Below are 13,739 nucleotides of genomic sequence, written 5' to 3' on the forward strand. Positions count from 1 at the left end.
TTAAACCCATAAACACTTATTGGTGAGTTATGTCATACATGCAGAATAACCGCATTTTACTCGCAGCACGGCAAGACAGGACAATGGCAAGAAACAACAATGTACAAAACTAGTTTTAACCTCATCTGGTACATTTACTATGACATTTTTTAAGTGATCGTTTCAGCATTTTTTTTAAACAGTCATTTCCATATATGTTATTAAATGGCAAGGGTGAGAGGAATTGTATGTAGATGCCAGACAAATAGCCCTCAGTCTTTGTTAAGACATGGATCTGCAAAATCTGGCTCAATTTTTCTATTTAATTAAAAAAAGTAAATTTAGATTTTCAAATCATAACATCAGGTAAGGTTAAAACTACAGCATCTCTCCCTTCATACCTTTTGAATGTAAAACGCCATCCCTCTTTCTAAACCATAGACAAGTGAATTGCGGATTGAGTTTTTTTAATCCGAATACTGAGCATGTTATGTATCATTCCCTACATGAGCCCTACAATGTATGTGTTTTATTTCTACAGTATCGTCAGTAAAATTAGGGAAATCACCCCATATTCTGCCTAACGGGCTTTTGGTTACACCACAGGCTTCCTTCATCAAAAACACATCCCTCGTCAACAATCCTTTTTAGATTACTGAGATTGGATGATCCTGCTGGGGACAGTTGCTATATTTTCTTCCATTATATCACCCACTGTGTTCAAACATTAGTTATACCTGTGTCGAGGAGACACAGGATTTATATGTTGGAGTCATGCTAGTCATCCAGTGGTAGAAGAGCTACACACCATCAGGCAGTTGCTATAAGTTAATATGTGCAATGGATCAATCAACAGCTCTTGGCTTTAGATTGACCTCACTGCTACACGAAGCAGGCAATAAATGTTTATATATTAGGTAGCAAGAGAAGACACCTACAGAACATAGGTTTACATATTCGACAAATACTCACACCCAGATTTCACACATTGTGGAAATCACACTCCTCAGTCTTTCAGGATCACGCAGAAAAAAAACAATTGAGAGGTTAAGTCCAGAGGAGGTTTCATCACAATATGAAATAGGGCACATTGATCATCCATCTGTTCCCAAAAGAGTGAATACATATTGTTACAAAGTAGATGATACATCTGTTATATTTAAAGTTATTTTTAATATTGTTAATTTGTGTTGAAGGAGCTGTAACAAACTTGGCACAATGCTACATATGTGGTCAGTTTGCCCACATGGACTTTAGCATTGGAAGGAGATGCTTGCTCACATGAAAGATTATGAATACAGACCTAGAGTTGAAACTAGAGTGATTGTTTTGGGCAAGGAAGGTTTGTTTACCTCACAACCATGAAGAGAAACTCAGTTTCCCACATGCTATTTTGTAGGATCGTCTTGATGCACACATGGAAATTGCAAGCCCCCACCAGTCACACTATAATGCCATAAACTGTGGAATATTAACATAACTAAGAACCTGTCAGCAATGACCAGAGAGGTAATAGAAAAACAAGAAACTATTTGGGGCCCATTTTGATCCTTCAGGGTGGTAGGTATCCGTCTATTTTGATCCATCATTCAAATATCTGAATAGACATTACTTTAGGCCATGCTGGGAGTTAATTGTGACCGCATTCTTACTATCCATAACCTATATGACTTTTTTCACTGCAGGTCCAAACATTTTACTTTAAAATGTCATTGATTTGGCTGCTAGATTGTCTCCTTGTTTTTGAACAAGATATCAAAATCTATATTGTTTGGTAACTACGACTGTGCCAACCAAAAATACAGATATTAGAAAAGGGTCACCTATGGCCATTTTATGGAGTAATGATGGACAATTAGCAGTAATCTGGTCAGATGGCAGTATTTACAGGTAAATATCAGATTATAAAATATCTATCCCTCTGCTTTCGTACATTCAGGCCTTTTCCAAAGTAGACTAATTTTCAGCTATGCAGATATGCCAATCTCACCCAAATGACACACCCCTCTTTACACAACCATATTAGGATGGGAAGAACACCCAGCTGTTTAATTATTCCATAATGGCATAGTGGGTGTAACATTCCCTTTCCTTAGCTGCAGCCTAAGGGAGGGTAGCAGATTTTCCTGTGTTTTGTTTTTATATGTATAAATATTCTCCAGACACTGTTGAACACACTTAGAAAGAATAACTAAAGTACATACTATAATAAATGTCATGCTGTTTATGTTGAAAACACATTCTTGGGGTCCTAAATTACATTGGTAATGTTTTATCACAACTAGAACCTTCCTGCATGTCCACTCATTCCCACAAAAGGTTAATACTTAAGTATAATGTTAACATGTAAATACCATGTATCATAATTTACCTTCACACCAGCTTTCGTGATTGAGATGGTTTGCTGTTCCATTGCTTCATGGATTGCTACCTGATCCTTGAGATCCATCTTATCAAATTCATCTATGCAACAAACCCCCTGCAAACACAGTTGTACAAATTAATTGTGGAACATGCAGTTGTGGGAAAGAGAGAAGGCTTGGCTTTAAGATAAGGCACGTTTGTCATTAACAATTAAAATTAACAAGCACATTTTAACTATAAAACTACAATCTACAACAAAATTGTAACTGTAAGGAGTCCAGCTGACAATATAATCTTTGAAAGTTGTGACTAAATTATGCCTTATCCCTTTGTCTGAACAAGTGCTTGTATGGATACAATATTCTATATTAAGGGTTAACTTCTCCCCCCCCTCGCCCACCACCCTCCCAGTCCTCCTATCATGGCTTGGCTGAAGCAGTAACTGAATAGGTCAAACATTCAGAGAAATGTGCAAAGATATGGTGTTGCAGCATTATTAAAATTACAGTTAAAGAAAATAATGCAAAGATCCATTTCATATTAGATTGAAAAAAATCTAACCATGGGCAAAAGTGAAGTAAGAGTCTGAAAGGATTCAGGGACTGAAATGCAAGTAAATTCACGAAGAACTGGAAGAGCATTTTCATAGAGGTGAACTGGGAATTTAAAAATAGCCTGGTGAGCTGCTCAAAATGGTTATCAAGTGGTGGCTATAATGACACCTATGCTGGAAGGACCATCCATGTCCTGAGAGAAGACGGCAGTGCAGTGATTCCACTGAAGGGAGATTACCTTGAGGTAACCGGAGAGCAAATACACAATTAGTATAGAATGTCCATTTTAAGTAGTTACTTTTAGAGTGGTCAGCAAAGGGAGGTTGTTGTGGTATTATCCACTCCCATACTCTGCAAGAGTGAGCAAAATAAACAAAAAAACCTTATTAATGCTTTTCCAAAAACACCACTTTAAATTCATCTTCTCAATACATCAAGAGTATCTTTCTGGATTTCATGAGAATATATGGCGTCTCATCTGTTATGTTCTGTCACATGGGTGTTACTTTGTCAAGGCTTATCCTGTTTGTGGGGCGTGTATGTAATCCACCCTAGTGATGAAAGATTCTTATACACTGTATGAAGTTTTAAGCTTATGAACTGTTGGCATGGACTATAAATGGAATTTGAATTGTAAAGAAAAAAGGTTGCATGTATCTCATGTTTGTTGTGTTAATAGAAATCTTATCAATATTTACAGTATGACGCATACCTACAAAACAAGCTCTGATGAATTCCTTGGTTAACACCTGTGTGATGAAATGTGTTGGCTGGATAGACTGTATGTATTCTTAAGAAATAGGACAGAAAAAAAACTCTTGATTGACTAAGAACTGCATTTCAAATGGTATGCTTACAACATTAAAATTCCACTGAAAAACAATGTATTTTGAGAGCGGATACAATACTTGTTATGCCAGTTCACTAAAGGTGTTTTGTTTTCAAGAAAAACGTCTAAAACAAATAAAATGTCCCTCTCTCAGAGTAAGCATTTCCCTTGTATGTAGTTGTCAGTGCTTCAGTTGTCTGGAAGGGATCATCACATATTGAATTACGATTCTGAATAGGAAAATGTAGTGACTGTTGCCCACTCTAAATGGGATGGGGTAGGTTTATTTATAACCCGTGGGACCAGTAGCCACCAGGGCAGATGTTTAATCAGACAGCGACAGATGAGGCTTTGCCAGTGTAAAACTAGTATTTTACCCCCCGCTCTAAATGGAGACAGGGTACATCAAGTTTTGAGGAGTGGAAGCCCCTTGGTTTAGAGCATGGCTCCAACCCAACTCTAAATAATACTGAAACAAGCTTTGGGTAAACCAAGAGATAAGTGATTCTATACCTTGAACAGTGGGCATCATTGCCCACAAATGATGCCAGATAACTGAAGGGCTAAATACTACCTTGACTGTATATAAATGAAAACCGAATGCTCTATTAGAATAGATAGCTATTTTCTAGAAATAAAATATTTTATGCCCATCAGTAACTTAATTTAATCAAGATTGTTACAATTCTAATAGAATTCAAATATTTGTCAGTTTTAGTGACATTCTAATGCCAATATCAATGTGTTTGACAACACATACTGCTTTCTCAATGCCAAGTGGGAGTGAGCCTCATATTAGGATTCAATGATTCTGGATATCTGAATCAATTCATGACTGTGTATGATCTAGTTCCAACAATCGTGTATAATTGTTTCCTCAAAGCACTCTAACCTAAAATGAAGATCACACCAACATGAAGGTGGCAACTGATTAGGGAGGCATTCTTACCTGCTCAAAACCATTGCCTCTCCTTGCAGATGTTGAGCTGGATATAAAGGATGCTTTGACCCATAGTCAGATATTTTCTTCAGTGAAAATGATCAGCTGACATCTGCTGGACTCCAGATGCAACAGCCGTGGGGGGTGAAGGTACCCCCAATCCACAGGTTTCGGCTAAGGTTTTCCTTTCCATTTAAAAAGATGCCCCGGAATAAGAGTAATCGTCAGTCTAGTTTGCCTACCTAAACATGGCTGTCATGGTTTTACCTTCCAGGGGTTTTACATGCATCACACGGACTCCTGTAGTACCCTCCGATGTTCTAACTAGACCTGGGAATTTGGTTCATCTACATTTCCAGGTCCGAAATTTTAGAAGGTATGCATGCAGAGCTTCATGGTTTATAGGATATGCCCAGTCCAGCTCTTCCATCTGTGCAGCATTTTCTCTTTGGTCGGCATTGTTTCACTTGCTGTGAGCAGCAAAGAGCTTCTGTTTTTTGTCTTAGCAAACTACTTTGATTATTCTGTCCCTCCGAGGTGTTTGTGGTTGCCAATTTGAAGGTGCATAGATAGGTGTGGCCACATTTTGGAATCTGCATTACAGTTTAATTTTGGTCTATGCTGGTAAATATGGTTGTGATGATGTATCCCTATTTTTAGGTTAAGTCTACCAGACAGCGCAAGGTGTCTTGTTGCAAATGTCTATTGTACGCTTAGCAACAAATCATATGAGTTTACAGTCTGCCCATTGCATGCCATTGATTGGCTTTGTCACTCATTTGCTCACTTCCTACTCAATGACTTTCCTTGTCCCACCTTAGGTGTGTCCCTACCCTAGAGCATATGCTCTTTACAATCCCATTGAATGATGGGTTTTGCTCTTCCACTGCTCACTTTAAGGAATTTCTATTTTCTTTTTGGTTAAGCACACCATAAGTATGCATGCGTTTTCCAGTTCTCTCCTCCATGTGCTTCCTCGAAATTGCCATTCACTGTGCTCTTTCTCTTGTGCACTGTGTTGTTCTTGCCATCTTATGTTTCTGCCCCGCACCCTATATTGTTGTCAATTATGAACCTCTTCCTCTCACACCCCACCAAACATTTTCTTCCATTCCATGAGGGCTGTGTTCTCTCATTGTGCTTTTTTCCATCCGCCCAAGTGTTGCTTCCTCTTCATGCAGCGCTTTTCCCTCTTTGCCCTACCTGCTCCCCTCATACACTCCTGTCACCCCTTCCCTGTCTTCTTTTTTTTTAGTGCTTTTGTGCTGAAAAGAATATTTGATTCACCAATAAAAGTGGCATTCACCATCTTGGATTGTTCAATATTAAAGCGAATGTGCCAGTGTCATATCCAAGGCACAGATTAATTCTGATACAGGGGCATATACAATGTGCATGCATATACTAGTGGAGAAGCGAGACTGCCAGCAAAGGCTGCATCAGGACACTTTTTTCTTCTTTTTTTTGACAATGCTGCCCAACACTGGGGAAAAAAGTCATACTGTAGAGCATTGGCAAAACCTATTTGTCCCAAAGTTGAAAATTATCAGCTTTGCCAATGCTTCTATGATAACTTTATTGCATCATTTAACCTGCTTCTTAGGTGTGACTTTAATCACTAACAGCTGTGATAACAAAGAGAAATAATTGTGTTATGTCAATTAATGGTAATTATTCACAGGACTTTAATAGGCATGGTATATCTCTATATGTGCAGTCAACATGCTTTTGTTGCTGTGATGCCCAACTCAAAATTTTGGAGACCGTTTTCTAAAAGTGCATTATAAAAGAGAGTAAGATAACTTAATAGCATGTGGCACTATTTGTATAATACACCTATTCAAGGCCATCGCATCATAGTGTCTGTGCTCAAGGTCTCCACATATCTGTCGCAATTTAATGTAATATGAAAACATCACTTGTTCAAGAAGTTCCAGCCATGCTAAAAAATGTGACAGATAAAGTACACTGGTGATATTGGAGCCAAATCAGCACTACACATGATATCTGAAGGCAACTATAAAGTTTGTATACCAGTGGCGGTTTCTGGGGTTGAGTGGAGGGGCCATGTCATGCAATTACACTTGATATGGATGGTAACTGCATAAAGCAATTACCATTCTAAATGATCCTAAAAACATTCACTGCCTCCTGCCTCATCTGGTTTTCCAATACAGACATCTGACAGTTATAATTTAGACGCATGCTCTAGTGTGTATGTGCCTATTGGAAGCTGTGAAAGTTAAGCAGAGTTGACATGCTGCCAGCCAGATTCTGCAGCAATTGAGGTCTTCTGGGCTGGCCCACAAATCACACTTAAAAGCTTCACATTGTGGGTGGGTGTGGTTTTGGTGTCACACAAGATGGCTGCCTGACATGGGAGTTCCTGCTGCACTACGAAGATTTTCAATCACTGCGTCACCTTGTACATAAATAATGAGGTAAATATTTCATATCTCATGTTCTTATAACTAGGACAACTTTTTGGTTGTGAGTTGAAGAAAACGGCCACCTTCTTCATGCTATTCTTCAAGTTCTCGGTGGCTGTGGTGTTTTCACAACAATGCAGACGTTGAGACTGCATATACCGGCTGTTAATGTGAGAGAATGCTTCATTTGATCGGAATTCTCCAGGATGACGTTTTTTCTACTTGTTTGAGGTATATTCTTTAATACTTCCTAGGAACTAGACATATTGAGCAATATTTATGTATTAAAGCAATAAAGTATAAGGAAGTCAGTTCACACATTTGAGTTAAACATTCTTTGCGTGGTGAAACTATCTATACACAAGGAATTCTTTGCTGGTGAAATACCTACTTGTGCGCTCCTTTGTTAATACTAATAGATATAACCTTTTGGTGAAAAGTAATTTTTTCTCAAATACCAAGGATACGTTACTCCTATATTTTGGAATCAAATGTTTTATACCCTTAGCATCTGAATAGCAATTCTCTGGTTGCATTTCTTCAAATGGGAAGATTAAAGAAATTTGCTCATAATTGTAATCTTAAATATACACAAAAGTATATTATTACTGGAAACCTAAAGATCGATACCCAACTTCCTCTGAAGCTGTACAGTCGACTCACGTTCATAATGCTTCTTCAACTAAGTCATCTGGCAAATCCCAGTCACCAATTTCTATGAAAAAATGACTTAAACAAAACCCTCCACCAACAGATAAAGCAGTAAGTATGGAATTTCTTTCAGAGGAAATTAGAGTTCTTTGACCATTTGTTGAAGAAACCAATAATCAACTTCAGCTCTGGAATATCAAATGGTCTCAAATGGATTCAAGAATTTCTATAGTGCAGCAACATGTCTCAGTAGTACAAGATAACAGTAATAAAATTGCTGCTGAGGAAAAGGAAATCAACTAACTTGAGCAACAGATAGAATATTTGGAAAATAGAAATAGACGTAACAATTTACGGATCTATGGATTACTCGAAGGAATTGGCGGTCAAAACCCTGTCTTTTTCGAATCCTTTATACCAAAAATACTGAATTTATCTCCCACCTCCAATTATTATGTACAGAGAGCACACAGACTAGGACCTCATTTGACTAACAGGTCTTCGCCTTCCAAGCCTTGGGGAGTAATTTTCTTTTCCTAGAATTCAGACTTAACAGTTCTGGACACAGCAAAACGCAAAAAACAGGTTACTTCGTCTGGTAATAAAAACGTAATTTTCCAAAATGTCACTAATGTCACAGCTCAAAGAAGAAAATAATTTCTCATGCCTCGCCCAATGTTGAGATCTCTGGGCACTCGCTATAGTTTGTTACATCCTTGTACATTCAAAGTCACTTACCAAAATAAGACTACTACTTATGCTCAACAAGCTGATCTTAAATGTATTGATCTGCATACGTCATCACACATGGATATTATCGGTTCACCTTCTGATTAAATCCTATTTTATGTTCACACGCATAATTGAATATTACTGAAGTCTTTTGAGATATTCAAGTTCATTTTATTCTCTTTTGTAGAATCATTTGTTCTCCCCTTCTGCCTCTGTTTGGTTTAGTTGTGGCAATGCTTCCTTGTTTTGCTACATCGGCATCTTTGTCACCACCCCAACACTGTGTACATTTTTATTTCATCAGGTACGTAAAACAGTTGTCTTTATAGAAATGTACTGTCTTTCATTTTTCCTTTCTTTCCTTTCATGTTTCTTCTCCCTTTTTGCCTGTTCACAATATACTAATCCTCATTATTTATAATTTTGTTTTTATATGTTTACCATTTAGAGTTATTTCAAGGAATGTGAAAGGTTTCAATTATCCTATTAAGACAATTTTATTTCATCTAGCCAAACTTGCCCTGATATTGTGTTATTACAAGAAACGTATCTTGATGAAACAGAAGCTTTGAAACTTAAACATAGTTGGATGCATAACGTATTTGTATCCCCCTGCTGATATGAAAAATGGTGGTACTATTTTATGTAATAAGCATCTGCAGTATAAGGTTCTATCACAGGAAACGGATCAGAAAGGTAGATGGATTATCATGCAATTTATGATTCATAATACTCTAGCAAATATTTTTTATATTTATGCCCCAATTTAGAATGATTTGAACTTTTGGTCTAATGTCTTCAATATTTTAGAACACACATGATTTTAGATGGTGATTGCAATCAAATTATGGATCCCTTATTAGATTGACAATCTCCACTTAAATTCCCTTCTCGGAAAATGTATAAACAATTTCATTCTGCTACAGTGAACTCCTGTTTTATAGACTCTTGGACGATTGCTAATCCCACTTCATGTGCTCACACATTTTACTCATACATATGGTTCACTCTCTAGATTAGACCATATAGTCTTATCCAAACCTATGACGCAGCATATAATTCATTCTTTTATAGGTACTTTTAGATCATGCCATGGTGATCACAGATTCAGACTTGGCTCCACCAAATACTCAATCCCAAAGATGGTGGTTTAATAACTACTACAAGATTCACCATTTTCTAATTAATTTCTTTCATTTACCTCTGAATTGTTTTTAAGATTAATGATCACCCTGATTTGTCACCGTCTATTATTTGGGACTCATTTAAGGCAGGTGCTCGAAGATTTATCATAGATTCTTCTTCCAAAAAAAAGAAACTGCGTTAAAGAGCATCACTCCCCATGAACGAATAAGAATTTAGAAACTAAAAATCACACATCTAAAATCATATATGGATTTAAACAATTTGCTTAAAACTAAGTAACAATTTAACACCCTCTACAGAGGAAGCCTCATCCATTCTTTTAGAAAGTAATGCCCATTATTATGGTGGAAGGAATAAAGTTGGCAAGTTATTAGCTAATTATCTTAAAGATAGAATATCGTGATTTCTAATTGTGCCAATTTCTAGACCCGACGGTACAATATTGAGGAAACAAGATGATATTTTGACTGAATTTGTTTACTTCTGTAAAACATTATATTCCCCAGAAACGTTGATTCATCATTCTCCAATTGATTAATATCTATTACACACGCCTGTTGCTAATTAATCTAATCTGAATTTTGCTTCCTTAGAAACTGATATTTCAAACACAACTTTTGCAACCCCTACATACATTAGAACAGGTAGAATGCATGGCCTTGACGGTTTTAGTGTAGAATGTTTTATACTTTTCTTTTTACATTTTTCACATATTCTTATCCCTCATTTGTCTTCTTTATTCAATTATTTTATCACATCTGAAAACACATCAGGTGCTTTTCAAGAAGCTACAATATGTTTAAAACTTAAAAAAGAAAAGACTCATCACTATGTAAGCATTATAGGCCTATTTCCCTGATCAATGTAGATTATAAAATATATGCAAGATTAGTAGCATTAAGATTAGAATCTTTCCTTCCGTAACTGTCAGGGTTTATGAAGGGCAGATTAGCTTCTGATAATACCAGAATATTAATTAATGTTCTTAGTAAGATCCCTTTTCTAAAATCTCTAGCTGCCCTAACTATTGATGCAGAAAAAGCGTTTGATGGAATTAATTGGGATTTTATGGTTAAAACTTTATCATGGCATGATTTTGGCCCTAAATTTCTCTCTTTTATAGCATTATTATATAAATCCCCATGAGCTTCAGTTTTGGTCAAAGGTACAGTAACTCCCTGTTATTCTTTTAAACGTGATGTTCGACAAGGTTGTCCTTGCTCACCCGTAATTTGTTTTAGCTCTTGAACCCTTTCTCACTCATTCGTCTAAATCCTGATATTTCTGGTTTTCCATGTGGCAACAAGCAGTTAAAACTAGCTGCATAGGCAGATTATATTCTTTTTATTTCCTCCGAACAGATCACTTCCAGCCCTATTAAATAGATTTCTCTTCACAAACCGCTGGTTTTAAAATGAAGATAAAACTGAAGGCCTTCCACTAAATAAATTTACTTTTAAAGATTCCTTTGTTGATTCTGGTTTTCAAAGGGCCTCCTTATCTAAGATTAAGTATTTAGGTATTTGGTTTACTTCTTCCGTTCAAGACAATTGCTATTAATTTTAAAGAACTCAGTCAAAAGATTAAGTGCTGAATTTCCTCCTGGAATCCTTTATTCTTATTTTGGTGGGGACACTTGGAGGCTATAAAAATGATGATTTCTCCTTTATTACTTTATACTATTTCTATGCTACCAGTGTTTATTCCAAATACTATTTTTAAACAAATAAATTCTATATGGTCCAAATTTTGATGATAAAAGAAAGCTTGCCTACAGAAATTGAAAGCTGTAGACGGGGTGAATTTTCAGAATTCTGCTAAATATCACGCTGCTTTTGGTTTACAAGATTTTTTGGCTTTCTGAATCGGTTCATCTTTCTTCAATATGGTTACAAATTGAAGCAACCTTGTTGAACCCCTTCACAACAAAATAAACTATCTTTTGCATCAAAATGTTTTCTTCTTTCTACTCCAGTTCTTAAACATACGCACTCTATCATTGTCTACATTTTCTAAGCAATCATTAACTCCTCCTAGTTTCTTCACTGAATCTTTATGGTATAATTTAATTAAAATCAACAAGAGACCTATTTTTCGGTGTATTTGGAAGTCTAAGGGTATTATATGGATTAAACACCTTTTTGAAGGGAATGTTCCTCTTTCCTTTCCTCAATTTCAGTGGAAATGTAACTGCTCGGCTTCATTCCGAAAACTGTTCAAGATCCTAATTAATGCAGTCCTAGATTCTTTGTTTTTCATACAACTTGAACATGCTATCATTGCCCATCCTTCTATAGTCACTACTCTACTTAGCTCAACGCCTAAAGCTTCCACTATTTACAAAGTTTTATTATATCCTAATACCAATCAAGCCAAGTCTAAATCTGATCTCTCTTGGGGAAAAAGACCTGGGAGTAATTTGGGATGTTGTTTTTTTGGAATAAGATTTGGTTGCATATTTATAAAATATCTAGAGCAGCTAACATCACACAAGCTTTATTTTTTATTTATGACAGACTTCACTTTATACCCCTTCAATGTTCAAAAAGTTTCCCCTCCAATTTACCTAATTCTTGGTCATGTGACTTTTCTAAAGCAGATCTATTGCATTTATTATTTAAAACACTTAACATCTACATACTTTTTTGGGGTACTTTAGTAAGTTATTTTATAGTGTGTCAGAAAATAAAGTGTTTGATATTTTCTTGCCATTGCTTTTCAACAATTTTTATGTCATTGGAAATGTTCTTCTAAACTTTTATATGGCATGGTGGCATAGTGTTTTGTATCATCATAAATTAGATACTTTAATGTTACATCAATGTTCCTAAGATCAAAATGCTCAAGAGTTATGGTTACCAATAACATTTTTTACACAGAGATGTTCACTAAATGCCTATGTTATTTTTTATTATACTGTTCAATTTCGAAATTTCTGTTAATCTGCTTCAAATATGAGGATATCATTTTTGTCTAAGTATTGTGATATGATTGATATATTCCCTATTTTTTTCCTTTTTCCCTTACCTCTCCTTTCCTAATTTTCCCCAGAAAAACTCAAACACAAAAGACTTATTGTATCTTTCTAAGTTTCAATTTTGATGGTTTAATAAGAGGTCACATGTGATATGACTTTTCTATGCTTTTCAAATTATATAAAAGTCTTTTAAACATCAAAAAGCACCACATTCTGCAGCAGCTCTAGACATGCCGAGGACCAGCCCTGTACTCCTGGGGCTGCTTGTCCATCAGCAGATGCCTTTTGCCACTGCTTCCTCAAGAGGGGTCACAGCATTCGCAAGCTGACGTGATGTCACAAAGTCATTAGACAATTCACTGCGCATGCATCTGCGCCTCGTCTATTCTGTTTAGAGCATTCCATGAAAGAAGATTTCAGGAGCTATGCCGGTATGCCTATTGAAAGGAAGCTTTGTGCAGTGCTTCCATCCACTGCGACACCGGACTACACGAGTACTGGAGTGAGTGGTGTTCTCTCTTTCGCTGTATTGTCCATTTCACTCCCCCCCCCTCTAACCCTTCCTCTCTTCCTTCCTGTCCTTGACTTGTTGCTTTCTCCTTTTCTCACTATTTCCTCTCCCGAGTCTCACATTCTCTTAGCAACAATAGTGACAAACCAGGATGGTTATTTGCAGTCCTTTACATAAAATGCTTAAGTCATTCAGTTAGTCTCCTCATGTGCTGTGAAACCAAAGCCGGATGGACATCGAACCAAGGGTTCCTACCAGGGTTCATGCATCTAAGAAATGCAAATTAGTTACTTTGTAAATGTAATGAGTGAGCTCTGCAAATGTAATGATGCTTGGGAGCCTGTATTGGCTTTAATTGATCGAATCACTGGAAGGGTTGTGATGGCAAAGATTTGTTTGTTTTGAGTGATAGTCTAAAGAGTTAATAACTGAACTGTGAAGTACATACCTTTTAATTTTAAAGCGCTTACTACCCCTGACAAGCTGCTGAAGGGACAAAATCTATATTTAGGAAGGATCATTTTATCTCAAACATTTTTCACATTTTGTATCAGTCTATCTTATACAGTGTGTAGCGCAGGTTGACAAAATTGACTTACATGCTCACAATCGTTCTGTCACAAACTG

At 36.5% G+C, this 13,739-nt stretch overlaps 1 protein-coding gene across 1 annotated transcript in view; it reads right to left on the reverse strand.

The window, feature by feature from the left end:
• The window catches only part of LOC138259079 (maternal DNA replication licensing factor mcm6-like), a 482,778-nt gene that overhangs the window by 256,654 nt on the left and 212,385 nt on the right, over positions 1-13,739 (reverse strand). The window contains exon 10 of the mRNA XM_069206547.1: positions 2,351-2,458. Within this exon, the coding sequence (XP_069062648.1) occupies positions 2,351-2,458 (108 nt within the window). The remainder of the gene's footprint in view (positions 1-2,350; positions 2,459-13,739) is intronic.

The sequence above is a fragment of the Pleurodeles waltl genome, chromosome 2_1, assembly GCF_031143425.1.
Source record: "Pleurodeles waltl isolate 20211129_DDA chromosome 2_1, aPleWal1.hap1.20221129, whole genome shotgun sequence".
Lineage (NCBI taxonomy): Eukaryota > Metazoa > Chordata > Amphibia > Caudata > Salamandridae > Pleurodeles > Pleurodeles waltl.